Here is a 23,393-nt window from a genome sequence, read left to right on the forward strand (position 1 = left end):
TCTTTTCCTTTCCTTCTTTTTCTGCAGCACGTGCCAATCCATATCCCTCAGTCTCCCCCAATGCCTGTTACTTCATCCATAATGGAGTTCCCTCGCAACTTTTTAATCTACCGAAGGACTTTCGTGTTCATATACACTAAGTAAAAAAAAGTAAGGAGGAACCACAATTTTTTCTCTCTCTTTTTTTGTTCTTTAAGAATCTGCTAAGTCATTACTGTACGAGTTGGAGTGCAGTTCCACTCCAACCTAACTTGTTTCTTCCTCCTCTCAAAATATTGAAAAATAATTTTCCGGATTCTTACAAGCTCCCTTTTTTTTTTTGTTTTGCATCTTCCGCTCAGATTGTTTTCGACGATGTTCCCAAATCTCGTTACCATGGTGACCTCGCTTTTATTGCTTTTCCTTTCGGCTTCCCCGCAGCGGATGTTATTTTTTAATTAAAAATAATAAAGAGAAAAAATGTAGCGCAGATCAGAGGAGTGTGAAACAGTGGCGAAATTATCGACAACTGCAGAGTTGTTTATCCACCAGTTAACAGACTCTAGTTTATAAAACAACAAAATCAATTTAAATGCAGCTACAATATATCGAGGTCCCTTTTTATTTTCAGCAATTTTTTTCAGCCACGAGGAGTGATTTTTTCCCTCTTCTCCAACGTAGGTGGCTGAAGGCGCTGCCCATTCTGTTCAACAACTGTCCTTTTTTGTCAACACCCAATGCCAAGAACTGAGACAAATTCTGTCATTTGTCAAGAAATTTTTCTTCGTCTGGCAGAGGGATTAAAACCCTTCTTATTTTCTTTGATGTGTGCCGAACTTCCACGTGACATCTGTAAAGACAGAAAAGGGGAAAACGCGAATGAAACAACTCCATAAATTTTTAACATCGACTTTCCACTGGGTTTGAAGCTATGATTTAAATTTACCATCCATTATTATTTGATTATTGAAAATATATTATAGAAATGCTCTGGTACTGAGATTAAACTTCCTGTCTTCAATTTCCTGTGAGGAAATCCTTGAAATAAAGCTCCCCAGATGTACTTTAAATAACTTTGGATGCTTTTCAATTCTTAGAATAAAACTTTCTGGAGATAAACTGATTATTTCCTCATTTTAATAGTAGCAGAGCACAGATGGGGTGCTAAAAGAAGGGGGAATAAAAGAAGAAAGAAAATCCTGTTTGGAGAATCTGGAAAAGGGCCAGATTAAAGCGAATTTGTTCGAGAACGAGCCAAATGAAGTTTGGTAATTAGCTGAAATAAAGGCAGCCATTGAAGCTTGTAGAAAACTCTCCTTGGACATGATGGATGGTGGTAGGGTGACCCCTAGTGCAGCAGAAAGATCTTCGCTCATCAGTGCGTCCGGCTCTTGCTGACATCTAACTGGCCGGGCTGTTGTTTCCTTGCTAATTAGACTTTCTGAGACTGATTGTCTCTTTGTCAGACGCGATGTCGTTAACTTTTTCTCTGTAGTGTAGATGAAGACTTATCGCGGTATTGGCCAAGTTAAAAAAAGGAAAAACATCGATTTTTATTAACCGCAGCTGACTTGAAAAAAAGAGATTTTTAATTTTGGTCACAGAGAGGAGGAAAAAATTTAAATGAAATTAAAAATCGGGGAAAAATAGGTTGTCGAAGTCTTTCTAAGGAAAGTATTTTCTCAGATGGAACTAATTTTAAGAGGATGTTATAAAAATTGGATTTTTAAGATCACTTGTATCTCCTTCTACAATCACTCTAGGATTTTGCATTTTTCAGACCACGTATGCAACCAATCCGAGTCTCTTTTGAACCAACAAAGTCTGGCTCGAATTATTAATCGCTCTCAAATGATCAGAAACCGTTCACCTTGGATACTCTCATCAATGTCATTTACAAAAATTAGAAAGAGGAGGAAATCCAATACCGAGCCTTGAGGGAATCCACCTGCTACCCCTGGTCCACCCTGAAGGCACCGTTTATGACAGTCCTCAGCAACTGTCTTTTCGCCAACCTGTGATCCAACATAGGATCTTATCCGTCACTCTAACTTCTTCCAGTTTATAAAGCAGCCTTCCACGAGGAATGGTATCAAATTTTGGGGCTCCTGCTAAAGGTGCTCCAACAATAATACCTTTCTGAAAATCGGAAAGATCACGACCTATCTTTCCTTTGCCTGGATGGACTAAGGAATCCAAGAAAAAGCATGGTATGTATCCGATACCAAGGAACGTGTCATCACACCATGTGACAGCTTAAATTTGCACACCATAAATTTAATTATCTATTGACGCCAATTGCAAAAGACTTCTAATTCTTTGTCCAGCCAGTATAATGCATCTAGGGTTCTGACATTAAATTCTAGAAACCCATAATGAGACCATCTTGCTTCCTAGCCGATTCAACCATCTTAAGGAAATCTGCTCTTCAAAATCATTTATCTTTTATTTCCATCGTCATCTTCCAATGATTGTAAGCCACACCACACTTAATCAACATCCGCGTTACCTTCATCTAACTCAAGGAATATTCTTTCCACCTTGAGGCACTTCATTTTGAATCTACTAGTGGCCCACGCTGAACTCAATCGACATTAGTTGACACGATGAAAAACTCAATTGTTTACGATGCTCCTGGACAAATTAAAAATTGCAATTTATTGCTTTTGACAACTGTGAGGCATCCCCTATAGCTGCGTAAAAGTTTCATATGACCAATCTGGGAATACTCCATATGACCAAAAATTGTGTACTATGCCAGGAGTTCCCGCGCATGCGTATCGACTCAGACATACCAATATACATTCTGGGGGCTTGATTGTGTCACCAGCAGCTCGTCAGAAGCCAGTGCTGGTTGTGATTGGAATCTTAAACTCTCAACGTGGGATGATAGTTGAATGCTACATCAGTAATCTTTCTGTAACGCCACATCTTAACCTGCCAGAGTGCACTGTGCGTGCTATTTAAAAATACATCCTATATAAAGCCCTGATCTTGCACTTTCTATTTTTCTCTTATTCTGGCCAAAGAAGCGGTTCAAAATACAAATCGCAACCAGCTGTTCTGCAATCCGCTCTATTTATTGATTTGTTCCGTTCATTAATATTAATGCGGAGGTCATTCTGAGAGAAGCCACTGCGTTCCCAGACAACGGAGTAAGCTGCGATGCTCCCCCTGTGCCTCCCCAATAAAAAAAAAGAACAAACCTTTCTCCCCGTGATTTAATTGCTAGGCAGATGTTTGCTGTTAACACAATCGATACGTCTCCTCATCGACAAACTGGGCCCAGGGATGCCAACGAACACTACACTGGCGTTCGTTCTATCCGACTGTCACTCGCAGAAGGGTACGCAAATGTCTCCAGGGTTTGTGGGGTTCGCTAAATTCCCGGGAACAGTTAATTTGTGAGGCAACTGAGCGAAGCAGTTTCTCAAATTCGCCTCTTTGAATTGTAAATTTTCGAATGAGTGGAATTTTGGCCGCAGAGGATGTTGCAGATTGTAGGAGAGCCAACGAAGTGTGCTGACTTCCTTATATGTGTATACCTTGCACGCAGAACAGTAAGTGTCTGGTTGCACTTACACAAACTCATCCATACCGGTTTATTCCTGTCGAAGCCATCATAAAATCGAAATGGAAAAGACCCGAGATCGAATCCTGTTGATGACGTCAACAATTTTTATTGGTAGTTTCACAATGTGGCTAGGATAGTTTCAGGCGAGGGTAGCGTGGTTTTTTCTCCCTGAAACTAGGGTTTTTCGTCCAGCAGATACCAAATCGACCACAGGACACACATATTACACTTGAGTCAATGAGGAAATACCAGACAAACAAAATTCTTTGTCCTATCCATCAAAGAACGCAGACTTGATGGATAGGACAAAGACTTGAGTTCATTATCAACAGAAAAGCGACGTCCACGTACATTTTTCTTGAGGTGTCGAAACAGGAAATAGTCACTCGGGGTCCGATCCGGGCTGTAAGGTGGATGGCTAAGTTTTGTAAAGTCACAGCCTCTGAAAGCAGCAGCAACAGCATGTGAGCTGTGTGCGGGTGCGCTGTCCTGAAAAAGCAGCGCACCTCTGGAAAGTTTTCCACTGAGTTTATGACATCCCTTAGGTTGTACAGTAGGGATGCATATGACTCCCTAGTGACTGTCTGCTTGTGTTCCAAGTAGTGAATGCGCAAAATTCCCTCAGCATCCCAAAAAATGGTGGCCATAATCTTGCCAGCAGAAGATCGTGTCAGAAATTTTTTTGGTGGGGAAGAACCCTTGTGCTTCCATTGCATTGGTCCTTGCTTGGTGTCAAGATCCCAGTGATGAACCCATGGTTCATTACCCGTAACAATTCTGCAGATTAAGGATTCAGGATCCCTTCCATAAAGCTCTAAATTCTCCTCACAACACCGTACTCTGAATTGCTTCTGCACAGGAGTCAGAAATCTGGGGACCCAACTTTCACTGACCTTAAAACAAGAAGGTAAACTGCAGCCATTATCAATCCACTGCAGGACGGGAGCCTCCTCAACAATTCATGTTGAGGGAAATGGATAGTAATCTGCCATGCTGGTCCAGTGCGGTTTGGCAGATCGACCGTATTTAGTAGTCAGGGGCTTGAACCCCGGTCTACTCAAAGAGCGTGTGCTACTGCATTCCTTCTCATGACCACTCGGCTACAGAGGCACTACCCTTAATCATCCCAAAATGTTCATGGAGGGTAGTTATAACTGTTCCCTTAGATATGTCACATTCCTTAGAGATTTGGGACATCTTTAAACGTCTGTCATTGAGCACAAGGGTTTCCACAGCTTGGCACATTTCTGGAGTGGTTACTGCCACAGGCCTTCCTGGACGTGGTTCATCTTCGATGGTCTCTCTACTCCACTTGAATCGTTTTGACCAGAATTTCACCTGGTACTCTGAAGTTGCACTGTTTCCACACACAGCCACCATCCTTTCATGAATGGCCTTTGGTCCCTTTCCTTCTTTGGTGAGAAACTTGACGACTGAACGATGCGCCAATTTCAGCAAATCTGTAATTTGATGCAGGTGTCTTCCTTCTTTCTGTTACAGCAGCACAACTTGAAGACGTAATGGGATCAAAATTAGTATGATTCAAGTTGAGATGTCTAGGAACATGATGACTCATGAATCATTGAATATAACTATGGGAAAGTAGATGATTTATTGAATATCCCTCTGGCCCAGAACCAATATAAGGTTCTGTGAAATAGGTAGGTGTCCAGCTACTTTTGCCAATATAGTATACTCAGAGCACGCAGTTTTCTCTAATTAATGGTTTGCAATCTTCGAATCCACAGACTTCTTTAAATATTTTCAAAACTGCTAAAAAATAAACAAAGAAAAGCGCAAAGGTCCCCACTACATCCAGAAGTGGATAAAATAAGACGCTTAAAGTTTTATTTTGTTTCTTTTCACCCTAACAAAATTTCTTGAAGACAAAATCCTTTTTTAAGCTATTCACTTCTTTTGTGTGTACCATTCTAGTTTTTCTTCAATGCCAAGATTAAATGCGCATAAAATAATTAGCTGTTGACAATCCTCTGCTTCTCCATCCACCCTCATTTCTTTTGCAGGATTCATTTCTCCCGCGAAGCCTCATCTTTGACTATCCATTTTAATTAAAATTCACTCACTCTCTCTTTCTTTCTTTGTCCTGCTCACAGAAACAGTGTTTCAGTTTATCCGCAACTTTTCTCCTTTGTCAGTCTCTCCTATAAATAACGCACAGCGCCCACCTGACTGCCTCTAATCATCTTTGCTTCTTTCTCTCTCTCTCATGTACAGGCGTCAGCTGCACGGGATCATAGCGAGACACAGTTGATAAATCTTCAACTCCCATAGTTATCTTTCTTCTCCTCAGATGCCTTCAGATGCAATTCCAACATCCATCTCACTCTAATTCGTACCTGTAGAGACATTTCTTTCAATGGCGATAGCTGTCAAGGAAACTGCATCATTACTTGCCTCTGATAATCACATACAATCCCTGTTCCGCTAACTCAATTAACCAACTCTTTGGATTCATATTCATCCACCATCTGACAAGTATTACGAGTTCTGTTTTTTTGATGCAGGGATTACTTTTAAGACTTGAAAAATTGGAAGAAACTGTCTCTCTCTCTCTCTTCAGGGCTTCTGCGATCCTTCGCCATCCAGGAGACCTTGCCTACAGCACCAGGGATGTTGGGAGGAGAGGAAAAACAGCGCAAAGCAGCTTTTTGTCTATTAGCTTGCCAGAGAGGATTTTTTTCACTTCACCTGAAGACTCAATCACGCATATCCGTGGTTGTTATGACAACAATCAAGAGACAGAGAAGTGATGTATTTCGACAAATGCACGGACATCAGAAAGAGAAAAGAACGAAGAGGATAGGTCACGTTCGCTTTCAAGAATTTTGAGATTAATTAGAACTGGGACCAGTTCGGAAATGCTTCTGGTTCTCTCTTTGTCTTTCCTTTCATTTGGCGCGTTAGCAGTCACATCTCGTTGTGGCTTTCTGGCAGAAGTGGCTCGACATCGGCGAAGTGTGCGGAGCGAGGCAACGCGACAATTCCTCCTCCCCCACCCACCCCACCCCGGTCAATCGGTAAAGTGTCTGCTGGTTCCCATCGCGGAATGAATTTGTACATCGATGGCACACCGAGGACTTCTCACTTTGCTGTCAGAAACGGCCCGCTTTTTGACAGATGACTAAACAAGGTTTTATTGTTAAAGTACTTTTTCCCTCCTTCGTTCTTTCCGTGCTAGCGATTCTCTTCCTGACTCCGATGGTGTACGCGGTGATTTATGATCAGGTGGAAACGGTGCTGTCCATGCGCGCGAATTGAAATGGTGTTCGCTATGTGGAATGCGATGTAGAAACCGTCTTCGGAATTTCTTCTGAGGGTTTTTGATCACCCGAATAAATCCATTCGGCTCACGAGGGCCGTTAAATTTGCCATTCCATCGCTCACTTCCTGTCTCTTTGCATAGCTCTATTTCTTTCCATTCTTAATTTCAATGTTTTCCAATTTCCATGTTTTTCCTTTTATCGCCCTTCATTATTCTCAAAACTCTGGCTAGCGTAACTGCTCTCTTAGACTTTATGAAAAAGGCGTGGGTCAAGTCCATATAGACTAGAGAATAGTTGTATGTCCTTTACCACTCGTGGTGAGTTAGTTAGTCCCTAACGACTTTAGCGTGTTCTTCCAGGAAACTGGTTTTTCATTCAGAAAGGTAGATGGAGTTCCTCAATCGTGGAAAAGGTCTTTACTGGAACCATCATCTTCGACAAGAAATGTTTTTATCTCAATCCCAATAAAACTGTTACAAGCACCTTTACTTTAGTCAGCCAGCATACATCAGTGTGGAGAATAGAGCCAAGGAGAAGCTCGTCCACACAACGAATGAGTGCCTCTTTTTACTATAGCGTCAGTAGTGGCAAATGACGCAAGAAAGCAAGCTTATACCATCGTCAGCCAGAAACCCTTCCTACATGACCTGTCCATCCCCTCCAGGAGTCTGCCTAGTTCTTTGTTCCAATAATCAACTATCCGCTAGCTAAAGACAAACCTCTGCACAAGTCCTAAATTGGCCATAATGCAACGATCCATCCTCAATTTATACTTATGACCGCTCCTGTGCGTGGAAGGAAAAGGAAGAATTACATCAACATTGAACTTGCTGAATCTATTCAAAGCCTTAAACACCTCAATCAAATTAATTACCAGGTGCTAGTCACCAGTGGCTGCAATTTGAAGAACTGAAGCTTAGTAAGAGCATCCCTTTGTTCCTCTCACCAATCTTGTTGCCATTCTCTGTATACGCTCAAGCAAATCTACATCCTTCCTAAAATGAGGCCTCCAGACCTGTATGCAGTACTCAAGATGCAGCCTAACCATTGCATTACACAATGGGGAAATCGCTTCCTTATCCCTTATAGCAAAATTTCTGTATGTCACTGTCAGAACTCTATGAGCCAACTTAGCAGCCTGTCTGCACTGTTCAGAGAACTTCACATCTGACTGTACAATTACCCCCCCCCCAGGTCTCTTTCATTCTCCACTACCCTGAGAGTGTAGCACAGATTTGACTCCATTTTTCCCTTAAATAGAAGTGAAGCTTCAAGAAGTGGTGTCTCCAACGCCAAGATTGGTGATGGCTTCCACTCCAGTCAAATCTGTCGATGTTTTAAAGAAAGCGATGGTTTTCATAAAGACAGCAACTACCAACTCGCAATTCTTCAACTGCGGCCGCATGGTTCAGTTGGAAATGGATATGTCTTTGCTTAAACTGAATTTTTCGGTCATTCGCTGCACACTGGACCTTCTATTCTTTGAACAGACTCGTACATTGACTCCTCACAACCTTAAATGCCTTTGCGCAAGTTCTAAACACGTTTTATCCCCGAACAAACATTCCTTTAAGAGAAAAATTCTAGAGACAAAGCATCTTCTCCAAGTCATTCTATAGAGAAGTGGGTTACAACCACCTCATCTCCTTTATGGTAATCGAGAATATTCCATACTCTGTTTATCAAAAACTTCAGCAATTTCTTTTGAATATATTTGAATTTTAAATTGGCCATAATGCGCAGTCTCTCCAGTTAGTACCGCGAGAGTGTGGTAAGCGCAAAGAATTATGGATTAGTGGCAGAGGCCGTATTGGAAATCATGAAGATGTCATCAGAGGCAAGAAAGATTTAAAATGAAATGTTGTAAAACCAATGTTGGTTTTCCTCTGTCTAAGATTTCCAACCGAGTGATAAAGTTTCAAAATCGTTAGAATGGAGCAACCACTTTCTATCACTCAAAGTCTGGCGAAATCTGTTTTCCAGCTTGCGTAAGGGCCCCATAACAGAGCATTAATGATCCAGGGCGGTGTTTATTATTTTCGATTTATCCGACGACACCCAATTAATGGCAAACTGCTTCAATTCAAAAATGTCTTTCGCCTTAATGGTCCAGATCAGACTCCACACAAGATGCTGTAAATAACTTCCTCTCGACCTTCTTCTAGAGATCCTCTTCCATTACACAGTTTACTAATCCATTAGCAAGAAAAAGCCAGAAGTGCTTCTACATCGAATGTCACCTTGGTCAAGGTCATGCTCCTAGTCAGCTTCGCGCATCATGCAAAAATAAAAGCATAAGTTGGTGGGCAACTACCAACGATGATGTTCAAAAGAATGTCTTTCGACATGACAATTTTAAGGACAAGGATGACAAAGTAGAGAAAACTTTTGTTAATTGCTACGTCAAAGAGGACTTCTTCACCTTTGATACTTATGTTATTAGCAATCAGTTCCAATAAACTTAGTTTTCTTTTTTCGTTTACCCATCCCTCTTCTCTTCTCTCTTTTTCATTTTTCATTTCTTCACTAATATCTAACGAATTAAATTGCCCATTCAGGAATACTTTAACCTTTTAGTGAAAATGTGGCGGCGCACCATCGTGCTGAAAACAAAGCATATGGTTCGTCTTTTACCGTCGGTGTATTTTTGTTAATTTTTTCACAGTAAATTTTTAAACTCTAGAAAAATATTTGCGCTCACCGTGTACAATTGAATCATACACTCGCTCAAAAAAAATTAGAAACATTTTGAAATCGGCGTTAACTGATATAATTATGTAAGTTGCCGCGTGGTATTATCACAAATTGGGTCAAATTAACGTCTTTCTCTCATATCGGAACAACTTTACTTTGCAGTGCTTCGATTTTACCAGGAATGCGATGGAATCTTTGAAGATGACAAAGCAACTATCCACAGTGCAAAAATATCTCAATGATTCGAAGAGCATTCCCAAGATTTTTACCTTGGAGAGATGAACTTCGATCAGTTAACTCAAGATAGATTTCTTCTTGTGACTCTTTGTACCTCAGGGTTGGTGTACTGAAAAGTTACTTCTAACTATGACTTCTCACAGTGACTACTTAATACATAAGAACTACTTTCAGATTTCTACTGCCTCTGAAGATTATTCTATTTGATCCTTGGCAAAGCTACTCCAGTGGTTTTCCCTTTTGGACTTGTATTGTCTGGTCAACTGTTGAAGCCAACTTGGACTTGCTATTGATTGTACACAGTGTATATATTTGTTATACCAAATCTTGCCCTATTAATGGAGTGTGATGGAGTGAAATTTGGTCCATGATCTTTGGATTCTTTCCTCAAAGAAGACAGCAATGTTCTTGACGAGCTTTCTTTCTTCTCTGATCCAGATACCAGAATGGGAATTTTGGTAAGTTGCCAGGCCAATCCTGAGATCCACAACAACTACACTTAAATAATTAAAAATCTATCTTGGATCTGAATCCAGTCGAGACTATCTGGGACACGTTTAAAAGAGAAGTTGGGCATCGCAACTCTCTGCTAACCACAATACAGCATCTGAAAAATACCTTGACGGAAGAGTGGTCGAATCTTGTACATCGAACGCAAGGCAGCCCTTTTAGACATTGAAAGGGTTTCTGATTTTTTTGCCAGCGAATATATTAAGTCTGTCGTTAGCCATGGAAGGAGATCTAGGACAGTTCCAGTATCCATTAGCGTTTCCTGTATTTCAACCACCGTTACGCAATCAGTTTGCAATTCTTTTTCTCTGTGCATTTTTCACCCTGTAGTTAAAAGTCCTTGTCGTATCTTCAAGGTCAGGTTGATTTTCGCTTGGAGATGTTACGCAAGTCAAGGATTCTTTGGTGCAGTAGCCCCTTTCAGTCCTTCACCAAACTCCATACACCAAAACCAATATGTGAATTTTTGTGTTCATTCTGGATTTAACATTAAGATAATCAATCAACTTGCAAAAAGAAGAAAGATTTTCCACTTGGTCTTCAATGACCGTAATTTCATAATCACCAAGCAGACCCAGAAAAAGTTACCACATTTAAATAAACCCATAACTTTTTCTACAGGATATCCTTTGTATAAGAAAAGCAGCGAGTATGTTCATCAATTTAGGAATAACTTGTAAGAAAATCTGCTGCTGGAAATCTGAATGGTTGAAGGAGGGGACGCTGGCAGATTGCCAGTTCTCACTACTTCGCTTCTGTTTAATGTTCATCCCCTGGCGTCGCTAAAAAATGCTAAATGTTTGAAATACGAGGGATTCGTTGACTCAATTAGCGGTGGCCAAGAGAAAGAAAATCCTGCCATTATATAATTAGTGGAAAGAAATTTCTTTTAAGAGGTGTTTTCCCTCTTCAAATTTTCGAATGAAAGAATTTTAAGTAAGCAAATTAAGGTTACGATCCTTTGCCAGGATTCTTAAGATGCACTAAAGTCGAAGGAGGCGTTTTAACATCTTGGTTTTTCTCACCTCAATATTTTAAGTCAAATAGGCAGAAACTATTACATCGACTGGGATGTTGAGGAAAGAGACGATGGAAGGTGCAGGATGTTTTTATAACTGAACTTCAATATGCCTTTATAATTGCACTGAACTTCAGGATCTGTTTAACTTCACTGCAGGATGCTTTTTAATCGAACTTCATTATGCCTTTATAACTGAACTTCAGGAATGTTTCTATACCTGAACTTCAGGATGCTTTTATAACTGCAGTCAGGATGCCTTTATAATTAAACTTCGAAATGCTTTTATTTAATTTCAGGATGCTTTACAACTAAATCTGAGGATGTTTTTATTATTGAACTGAATTTCATTATGCCTTTTATAACCGTCTTTATATAGCCTTCAGTGCCTTTATATAGCCTACGTCATGCCTTTATAACCGAACTGATCTTCAGGACGAATTTATAACTGTAGTTCCGGATACTTTTAACTGAACTGAACTTCACGATGCCTTCAAAGCTGAAATACTTTTAGAACTAAACTTCAAGTTGCTTTTGCAACTTAACTGAACTTGAAGATGCTTTTTTAACTTAACGAGATGCTTCAAGATGCTTTTTTAATTTAATGAGATGCTTCAAGATGCTTTTATAACTGAACTAAACTTCAAGATATTAACTGAATTTCAGGATGCTTGGTAACTTAACGAGATGTTTCAAGATGCTTTTGTAATTTCAAGATGCTTTTATAACGAAATTTCAGGATACTTTTATAATTGAACTAAACTTCAAGATATAAACTGAACTTCGAGATGCTTTTGTAACTTGACTGAACTTCAAGATGCTTTTATAACTTAACTGAACTTCAAGATGCTTCAAGATGCTTTTGTAACTTCAAGATGCATTTATAATGAAATTTCAGGATGCTTTTATGACTGAACTAAACTTCAAGATGCTTTTATAATTGATCTTCGGGATTCTTTTATAATTGAACTGAACTTCACGATGCTTTTATAACTGCAGTTCAGGATGATTCCATAACTGAACTGCACTTCCGGATGCTTTTGTAACTTAACTGAACTTCGCTATACTTTTATAACTGAACAACTGAAATTCAAGATGATTTTATAACTGAACTGAACTTCAAGATGCATTTGTTACTTAACGAGATGCTTTTGTAACTTCAAGATACTTTTATAGCGATATTTCAAGATGATTTTATAACTGAACTAAATTTAAAGATCATTTTTATAACTGAACTAAATTTAAAGATGATTTTATAACTGAACTAAACTTCAAGTTAGTTACTAACTGAACTTCGGAATGATTTTGTAACTTAATTGAACTTCCGGATGCTTTTGTAACTTATTTGAACTTCAAGATGATTTTATAACTGAACTGAACTTCAAGATGCATTTGTAACTTAACGAGATGCTTCAAGATGCTTTTGTAACTGCAGTTCAGGATGATTCCATAACTGAACTGAACTTCCGGATGCTTTTGTAACTGAACAACTGAACTTCAAGATGATTTTATAACCGAACTTCAGGATTATTTTGTAAGTAAACTTCGGGATGTTTCTATAAAAGAACGTCAGGATGATTTTATAGAAGAGGTGGAAGAAAATCTATCTATCTTCTCTAGTGCATGTATAATTAAATTTTGAATTTTTATCCACCACCGATTTATGTAAATGACAACTGGAGTCTTTCTTGTTACAAAACAACGAAGGAAGAAGCAGTGGGACATAGAAATCAATCGAACGAGTGTTTTAATCGCGATGGACTGGCAACTGGCCAAACATAGTTACATGTCAAAAACATAAAAGAACACGACACAAAATCGATTTTAGTGAGTCCTGATATCTGGAGGGATATAAACATCCATAAGGGGATGACAGATGGGCATCGGAGGGATGTTTCACAGTGAAACTGGGGAAAAAAAGTTGGAAGAGTAAACTCTAAACAAACCAGAGTTATAAAATAATCGCGAGACATAATTCGATGTTAGAATAATTGGTAATTAAACTAATGAGAGCCTCTCACAGTTCACTTTTTTAAGATCTTGAATTTCTGGAGATCGAACTAAGCAATCAAAGTTTGACAGGGTACGCCCACGCCTGGTGGCCTGCATTTCCTTGAAACTAATTGAAGACAAGCCCGTTTAATTCTCTTATAAACCGACAGAAGAGAATCCACTGTCACTCTCTGAGGAATGATTAATTAAAACATTATCGGGGCTACGTTTTCCAGCTGTTAATGGAATCATTAAAATGCGAACAGCTCCACTTTCCAAATGACACTTTGGATTCAGTCCCGAGAGCAGATGGACTTTCTGAAGGGTCCAACGGGCACAGAAGGTTGGAGAGAGAGAAGGGAGGAGTCTATTAATAACGCAGAAACATATTTTGAATTCTTTACAACGACCGCTCTCAGTTCCTAAGAGCTGGATAATCAATCGATATTGTCTTGCGTGGTAGTGGAAAGCTCTCGCGCAATATTTCTCTCATTAGTCTCCGTGTTCATTCAACTAGGTCATTGCGGATGCTCTTGTATTTTAGTAATGGTTGAGCGGAGCCCCTGAGGGAAATCTTATTTTAGATTACAGTTGTCTTCCAGTAAACTAACAGTAATTTTGTTTTCTGCATCCTTAATGATAATCCAGTAATGGTCATAATTTTTTTATCATTTTTCTCAGTTAAAATTGCTTCCATCATTTTCTCTCTTCTTAACAAACTCTTCCTCCCTCCGATCTTTTTCTTACTGATGCACACAAATTGCTTCTTTCTTAAATTGGAACGAGCAGTTGTATTGTTTTATTAGTTTCTAAGTTATGAAAAAGGATTTCCTCCACCCCCAAATCGGTAGATCCGATGAATTGTAGACCCATCTTTGGGAAAATTCTTCTTCAAAAAAAGTTGTAGTCAATTTTCATCCATCATACGAGGAAAAATGAATTAACTCGGGCCATCATATACCACCTTACCAAAATATTAGAACCCGAGTCTCTGGTCTGCAAGTATAAATATTCTCAATACATAAAAGAAGCTCTAAGAGGGAAGTTGGTAACTATGGACCGGTTAGTCTGACTTCAGTGGTAGGAAAAATCTTAGAGGCAGTGATTAAGAGTGCAACAGGAACATTTAGATCGCTATGGCATTTTGAAGGACACACAACATGCTTTGTCCCTCATGAGGGGTTACTGTATAAGCTGGAACATGTTCGGATTTCTGGAAAGATTCTAAAATGGATTACAGGGCAGAAGGCTGTGATTAATGGATATTCTTCAGATTGGTGTAACGTCAGGAATGTGACCCCTCAAGGATCGGTTCTTGGACCACTGTTGTTTCTGATTTTCATAAATATTATGGACGAAGGAATAGAAAGAGTGATGTCAAAATTTGCAGATGACGTAAAGATTGGCAGAGTCGTTAATGATCAGTGTCAAGCAGGATGACTTCAACTTCAAAGTTGGTCTGAGAAATGGCAGCCATGTTTTAATGCTGCTAAATGCAGGATCATACACTTGGAGAACAGCGACGCACAAATAAATTATACTCTTGGTGGGGTTGAATTAAAAACAGTGGAGGAGGAAAGGGATCTGGGAGTTACAATACGGGCTTTCTGAACAGTGTTAAAAGGCAGCCAGGAAAGCCCATGGTGTCCTATCGATGATTTATCGAACGCTATCCTGTAGAAACATGGCGGTCATCGTCCCACTGTATAAGGAAATTGTAAGACCACAGTTGGACTACTGTGTTCAAGTATGGAGACCTCATCTGATAAACGATATTGAGCTTCTCGAAAGGATCCAAAGACGGACATCCCGAATTGATAAAAGGACGACCCTTTGTCAATCTCAAATTATAGGGTTTGAGGTTTAAATTAGATTGCAGGAAGTTTTCTTTTAGCCAGTGAGTCACTGATTGCTGGAACTAGTTGCCCTCGCAGATAGTTGAGGCTGACAGTTTCAATTCAAAAGTCAACTGGATACTTTGTGTGGAGGGATTTGTGTTTTCTTATCTACTTGGTTAGGGTTTTTTCCAGTGCAGCAAAAGCCTGTGGCATTATTATTACTATAAAAACAGCGAAGAGTTTGTGGAGCATGATCTTCTTACTTGCCTTCTGTATTACTTGCCAAAAGCAGCTGGACATCAATCTGAGTTCTTCAGAAATCCGACGGGTGTCAGACTACGCAGTGTGGTTATAGTAACTTGTTTTAAAGACATGGCAGCGAAAAGCTTCACTGGTCTCTCCAACGCTCGGACTTTAACCCCATTGAGGGCCTTTGATATGAAGTCAAAACGGTGGTTTTATGCCAGTCCATCAAGTCTGCAATCAGTAACCGAATTGACCGCTATGTTGAAGGATAAATGGACCAAAATGCTGTCTTCCTGTTGCTATAATTTGTTTGGAGTTAGCGACTGTACTTCGAAACACTCAGGTGTCCGGTAACTTTTGGTAATATAGTATACATTGATAGGATATTGTTCACTCTGCTTATTCTCTGGCGCGACTACAACGTCAGATGGATATACAGTTGATAATTTTCACAGGAATGGTTGATTACCTCATTTAGCAATCAAGTGGATTCGAACCACTGTAGGCTCAAATACGTGGGATATTGTACTCCCCCTGTTGGCCACTTAGCTACGTCAGGCGTAGGCACTGCTGGTTAAAACTCTGGAATAAAATTAAAAACATAGAGAAAGAATGAATGAATAGAATCGATTAGTCTTTCCAAGTTTAAGGGGTCAATTGAAGTTTGGGTGTAAGGAATGGAGTAAAGCTACAAATGCAGTCTGTAATTTGTAAATACAAATGCGTGTGCTGCAGATCATTAGGAATAACAGCACATAACCATCAGCACGTTGCTTGCTTTGGAGTACTTAAGTTGATGTTGTGCGCATCACGCAAAGGACGCTGAAGTGTTTCTCTTCTCCACGCATTTAATCCTTAATGTCGTTAGAAATTAAACCGCATGCAAATCAGGTAGCAGAAAGGGGTCAAGAGGGTGTAGACCCGATCCATCTACAGTAAACGCATTAGCTGGTTTGAATCAGTAATTTCTGTAAGAGCTATTTTGAACGAAACTTTGTCTCCCCAAACCCTTCCACTGCACAACAACGAAGATCTGCAGAGACGTGTCTTCACAGGGGAAATTCGAATAGAGCATCTTGAAGTGAAGCGTGAATAAAATATTGGAAAAAGACGCAAAAACATTGGAGAATGTCAAAAAGTGGTCCACATTACGCGTCACTGATAAATCTCTAACGGATTTAAAGACTTGTCTCTTTGGATGACCTACTTTAAGACGTCCCTTTCGCAGGATTTAGAGGGAAATACAACAAATTGACGATCCTTTCACTTCATCACCACCATGAAGTTCACCATCCCCCGAACCCTTAAAAAATAAATCTCATGATTCTGATTCTGAAAAACAATGGCCCGTGTTAAAGCACAGTAGATGAACTAAAAACAGAGATTTTCCATTGAAAAGATAAAACTTTCTGGTCCTCATTAAAAACTGACAGATGACGCCACCATTAGGAATCGAATCCTCTTTTTTATCCACCAATCGGGCAAAAACGTTAAAGGTTTATTATAATTATTTCCTCCTTCTGATGGCTTTTAATTTGCATCTCCTCCAGGTGATGCCGATAACGGCTGAACTTCCACCAACGTGGAATCCATAATGAACTCTTTTGCTCTTCAGCACGATAAAGTAATTTTCCCTTGAGGGATTCTTGTCAACGATATTAGTTTCGTTCTGATACTGTCTCTAGGGATGCATTTCGCGACCACGCTATTTAGAGATTGTCATTAGCGTGATAAAAGACCAAAATGACAATTTAGATAAACGCAGCGCCATCTCTTGACTTCTTAGTGATGACCAGGTATCTTTTAGATTAAAAGAGATTCCGATAAGAATAATTTTCTAACCAAACAATTCTCCATTGAAGATTTAACTTAAATAATTCCTTTTTTTGCAACAGGAATCAATTGTAAAAACATTAAATGGAATTAGAGCATGAACTGATGCTGTAATTTGCTGGGTCCAGTCTATATTGGGCAGTAAAATCTAAACTTACCATCATCGCAGGGTTCTAATACCTCATTAATCACTAATAATGAATAGTTTCCTCGAAGTAATTGAAGCATAAATCATGTGTAATTAAATGCTCCCCTACAATAATTGCCTTCGAAATTGGTTTCAAGAGACGATCATGAGGGCATGTCAATGGCTTCGCAGCTGAGGACAATTATTGTGGACCACAGGCATGGATAAAGACACGTATAATTTGCTCCAAAAAGAAAAAAAAGTCAAATAAATATTTCAAACCCTAAATTAACAGCAGGATCAACTTTCTTTTGTTATAATATCGCGAGAAAAAGAAGTTGAATAATTCTAAGAATTCAATCACCTCTGAATTACGCCCTTGTGGGTAGAACAGTTGGTAGGATCGCTGTCTTTCCCACACCACGTAGAAAAGACCTGAGTTCGAATCTCATCGAGGATGGGAGGAATTTTTATGGGGTTTTCACAACGTGGCCCACTTAGTCGGTCTCATGGTTTCTTCTCTTAGAAACTTCGGTTTTTCGTCCAGTAAACAGAAAATCGACCACATAGTAGCCGATGCTCTTAAAGCCCAATAACAACAACCTATGAATTACAATGAATCTTAAAGAAATGCGCATGCGTCCGAAGGTTTGTTATGACGTAGTTTTTGTCTACTGGTGCCACAGAAGTTGCTAACTTTAGTTTTAATTGAATTCAAGACATTTTTCTAATCAATCGAGAGTTCACTCGAGCTATTATTTGGCACAAGGTCATTCATTAGCCATCTTTAACAATCCACATTCCTCATCGATTTTTCTCCCCAGAAAATTTATTTTTGTCCTGTTTAGAAACACATGACCTCTGGAGAAACAGCGATAACGGATGAAAAAGAGATTAAACCAATGAATCATTGAGTATTCATTGTCTTGGTTTAAAACTCACGCAGAGAAAGAGAGGGTCGTGTGGAAGGGATGCTTGTTTTTCCATCCGAACGAGAACTCACTTCACACCTTTCGCTCCAAACAGGAAGTGCATCCACCGTGAAAAGATGCACCATATGCACCCTATCTGTCAAAGCCTCGATGAAGTTAACAGACAAATGAAACGGATGGAAAAAAAAGGCCATCTTATCTGCCGCCAACAAGATACCAACTGAGATAAACCTTGAATATTTCTGAGCACTTTTTTTGGGGCATAATTTGTTACTGCAAGTGCTGTCTAGCGACACCTGACAGTGATAAAGCGAACTCCCACACGGATTTAAAATGATTATTTATCACCCTTACTGTCATATGTTAAGCGAAAGGCGCTTACTTGCAAAAAGCAGCAGACCAAAGTTATTTCCCCGTAAGAGTTATCTTAGTCGCCAAACAATCGTCTTTTGTGAAGCTAGTCTATAACCCCCAACCCCCCCGAACTCCCTCCCTCGTACCAGCGACAGCCGAACATCACTTAGACTGAATAGTATGGTAAATATTAGATTCCGTTGTATCTTTGTCTAGAGAGTTGGTGGAGAAGAAGAAAAGAAAAAGATACTTGTACACCTCTTATCTCCCGAATCCAATATAAAAAGCAATGGCAAGATTTGTTTCGTTTAGCCAGATCGATGGATAAACGAACTGACTAAAATGGGAGATACATATCGATGTTTCAGAAGACTGAGGAATAATCCCCGGAGGAACTTTATTACCTGGCTTATCTTGGTATGTCTGCGGCATTGCCCGTGATAAATGATGCAACCAAATGACACGCTACATCTATGCTGGACATGCGGTGTATCGAAGACAGAGTAAAGAAAGAAAGAAATTGGAATGTCAAGATACAGAAGGAATTATATATCATCTGTAGATGGGCAAGAATCCTCGTATAACGTAAGATTTCCTATTTTAGAAAAAAGTATAGTGTCTGGTTTTTGCAGTGTTGTGTTAAGTTCTGTTGTTGTGGCCTGGCTACTTGGCTGCAGGGCTCCCTAGTGGAACCCTACGTTGACCACCACCACCACTGAGAGGTGAACCAGGCTGCCTTCAGACTCTGGCTGATCTCCACCAGGGTCGCCTGAGCTTTCTGGACGGAGACCAAAAAAAAATGGGAAGAGAGTGGGGAAGATAGTACAAGTGGTGGGGTCAAAGTAGGTAAAAGGAGGAGGAGGAGGAAAGAAGAGGTGGATGACCCATGGTTTTTGAATGACCCGTGTCCTGTCAGAAGAAAGGTAGTGTGTAAATTAGGGAAGAACCAGCCAAGTCTTTGTTTGTTGAGGTTGGAGACACTAGGTAGAAATAGTAGTACTGCCTTTGGTGGAATCATCCCAAAGAATTTGCCAGAGGGAAACAAGTTCCTGCCAAAGTACGCCGGAGTTCTTGTTTCGGATCTGTATCGACAATAGTTTTTATCCCAAGGAATTCAGTTTTTTGTTCTTTCTGATGGCATGGGAAAGCCCTGTGAAGGATACTTGGAGGTCAAGGGGGATACAACCCGTTAATACTTATAGTGCTGCTGTTGAGGTCGTTCTACAAGCCCGAGTCATTTTTAATAACATCAACAGTTGTATCTGCAGAACAACGTTCTTAGTGCTGATGATGGACAAACGATTGAACCATACGGTAGCACCGCATGTTACGAACGGTACAAAAACAGCTGAATAAAGAAGGTGGAGTGCAGGCCCCCTTAAGACCCCAGTCTTTGCAGGTGAAGCGAGCAAGCATATTGAAATAATTTTTGGCCTTCCCTTTCATGGACTTTAGATTTGGCATGAAAGTTCTACGATCATCTAGGGTAACACCAAAATATTTGAATGAACTTTGATTCTTGAGTGCATGTCCTTTATAACGAATGGTTGGTGGTCTGTTGATGTCAAGACGGCCTTTTAGAAGCAGGGTTCTGCTTCTATCTGTAGAGATTTCCAACTTATTCTCTTTAGCCCAAACCGACAGGGCATTCAAGACTGTGTTGGTCTGGTCTCAATAACTGCACGAGTAGGACTATCAACAACGATAACTAAGTCAAATTCCCCAGAACTGAGCCCTGTGGGCAACCTCTGGTGAGTTGGCGAGTGATACTATGAAATTTTGTTTTCATGGTAACTTTTCTGTTATAGAAGTAATCTGTAAGACATTTGAAGATGTTGAGGGAGCAACCAGATATTCTGGCTCGTCGCAAGATCCCTGGCCACCAGACGGTGTCAAAAACTCCCTTAAAATCTATAAAAATCGCCAGTACGTAACGGGCATCAGAATTATCTGCTAACTGAGTGGTTTTTGATAGTGCATCAATAGTTGAGCACTCCTGCTTGAAGCCAAACTGAAGTGTCGAGGCGAGTCCTTTGGTTTCATAGACAGACTGAAGACGGATGAGAAGTAACCTCTCAAATACTTTTCCTAATATTGGCAATAGAGCAATTGGACGGTATGCTTTAACTGTACCTGAGGTTGTGCTTTGGCTGTAAAAGCCTGAGGTTGGCGTATTTCCAACGTGTAGGAAAGGAGCCTTCATTAAGACACACGTTGAATAGTTGTGCTAGAACATCGGGTGCAACAGACCAAAGTGTTTGATGGACTAACCCTCGATGAGGTCCAGTCCGGGAGCTTTTCCATTTTGGATTTTATTTATGGCTAATGCAACCTCCTCTTCCGTGAGGGGTTCTTCTGTGGCTGAGGGCAAGTAGCCTTGATTCAGTGATGACCTTTCTGTGTACTTTGGTGTCATGATCAGGATTGTCTTGATAGATTATTCTGTCTAGAATCTTGTTCATTGTCTCTTCCCAGGAAAGCGTCTCCGAGGAGCCCTCAGAACGGATAGAAATTATATCTATGGACCCTTTGTTCCTTATGAGCTTGTGAACCAAACCTTAAGGGTTTTTAGTGCCTTCCGTCTCCACCAGGGCACGCCAGGAACTTTGTTTGGCATGACATGAAACATTTTGTTCGTGTAATCTCTCCTGATTGCATTGTATCTTTCCTTTGAATCTCTATATACAACATTACCTAGCAGGTGCATAGTCTCCAGACGCGATGCAATTTGCAGAACTAAAGTCTTTCTTGGTAAGAGCACCCCTTTTTTCCCCTCATTAATCTCGTTACCCTCCTCTGTACTCGTTCCAGCATCTACACATCCTTGTTGAAATGAGACCTCAAGGTTCAAGATGCGGCTTGACCATTGCCTTATACAAAGAGATAATCGCCTCTCTGGCCCTACTAATAAAATTCCTATTTATCATTGAAAAACCCCACGAGCTGTCCTGACAGCCTGTCTGCACTGCTCATAGAACTTCATATCTGACTGCACAATTACCTCCAGGTCTTTACATTTTCCACTGTCCTGAGTGTAGTGGAAAAAAGTGTAGGCGTCCCAGGAAAGCAAACAGTATTCATCTGATACTAAATTTGTGATCATACGCATGTGCCAACTGACATCTGCATACCTTACTTTCAATTATCTGTATGTGAATCCAAAAGATTTCTAATATTTTTGGACATTGAGTGTAGATTCAAATGAATAAATAATCTGTCTTCTGCTTATAATCTTTCGAATGGATTTACATTTTTCAAAAATATTGACTCCAACAATCCTAACATTGGCTGTCGATGGACTCACTTTATTGGTGTTCCCAAATTACATCGTAAACGCTGTACAGGACCATTCCGTTATTCCATCAACGACAATACCCAATTACTGCGATGTCCTTTGCCACTTCATCCCCCAAGGGAAATCCCTAACGGGTCCCAAATGGCAGTGACCATAAGAAACACAGAATTGCTATAATCGGGACTCTTTCCAATACACGCTCAAGTTGTGTGCGATGGGGTATACTTCTTGCTCTGCGCATGCGTAATCTAGTGCAAGGAATTTTCCAGCTCTCGGTGGAATTTGGGTTCCCTTATATCGGTTGTCTGTAATAATTGCACTTTTCGTTAATAATAACCTTCTTTCTGTTTGCAGACCGAACAGTTGACATTCCTCTGGGTTTTGTTCTTCATGATAGTGGTCGGGAACAGCTGCGTTCTGGTGGCGCTAATGTTGTCAAAGAACAGAAAGTCCCGGATGAACTTTTTCATCATGCACCTGGCGATTGCTGGTAAGTTGACTTTTATCTATCGCTACTGGTATTAAAGAGGAACAACCCAATTGCGCAATCCAATAAATATCTCCAGGGGACCTAATAAAAATGATTCTATCTTTCACTCTCTCTATCTTATTCTTTCGCTGTTATTTGCCCCGCAGCGTGTAAGAGATGCTCCAGAAAAAAACTAACAAAAATACTTGGCGCTATTCATAGGAACTTTGTGAACATCACCCATTTTGGTATTTGAAATCCACAATTGATACACTACATACCAAAAGTATCTGGACACCCTTGGAGTTTGAGATAAATGAGCCATACGTTCATTTGTCATAAAGGTGTCAGGATAGGTATAAAAGCAACTAAAAGACCACGTTTCTTAAATGGCTAAGAAATTACGTTCTAGTGGTCCACAAGATCATACTATATACTGCTGTTGCTAAGCAACAGCAGTATATAGTATGATCTTGTGGATCAGGGGGAAAATTCGTCCTATGGTCTGAAAAATACGGTTAATTGAAAGGACATTTGAAACACGCAGTGTTGGGTTACGTTTGGAGTATAATTCGAAGCCTGAGAAAAATAAGGAAGTCTTTTTTTTTACCACTTTTCTTGGACACTTTAGAAAGATGTCTTTCTTAGACACTGCGTGTTTCAAAGAAAAATATTTTCTTAGACACTTTTCGAAGAACGATACTTCTCTTCTTCTTCTTAAATACTTTTCTTTTTCGTTTAGTAAGAAAAGTATCGTTTCCTTTTTCTAAGAGATAATTTCTTTTTTCTTGGACACTTTTCTAAGAAATATATTATTATTTTCTTTTTCTTAGACGCTTTTCTGAATAACATACTTCTCTTTTCTTAGGTACTTTTCTAAGAAAGATAATTATCTTTCTGTTTATTTCTCTTTAAAGTAAATTCTCTTTAAGATAATTCTCTTTAGGTAAATTATAATTTACTTTTCTTTATTTTTCTTAGACACTTTTTAAGAAAGATACTTTTTCTTTT

At 39.7% G+C, this 23,393-nt stretch overlaps 1 protein-coding gene across 1 annotated transcript in view; it reads left to right on the forward strand.

Moving 5' to 3' along the window:
• LOC150082270 (cardioacceleratory peptide receptor-like) overlaps window positions 1–23,393 on the forward strand; it is a 71,240-nt gene that overhangs the window by 24,892 nt on the left and 22,955 nt on the right. The window contains exon 2 of the mRNA XM_090380087.1: window positions 22,268–22,403. Within this exon, the coding sequence (XP_090236213.1) occupies window positions 22,268–22,403 (136 nt within the window). The remainder of the gene's footprint in view (window positions 1–22,267; window positions 22,404–23,393) is intronic.

Source organism: Mastigoproctus giganteus, chromosome 8 (assembly GCF_048544385.1).
Source record: "Mastigoproctus giganteus isolate SK-2022 chromosome 8, ASM4854438v1, whole genome shotgun sequence".
NCBI classification, from domain to species: Eukaryota; Metazoa; Arthropoda; class Arachnida; order Uropygi; family Thelyphonidae; genus Mastigoproctus; species Mastigoproctus giganteus.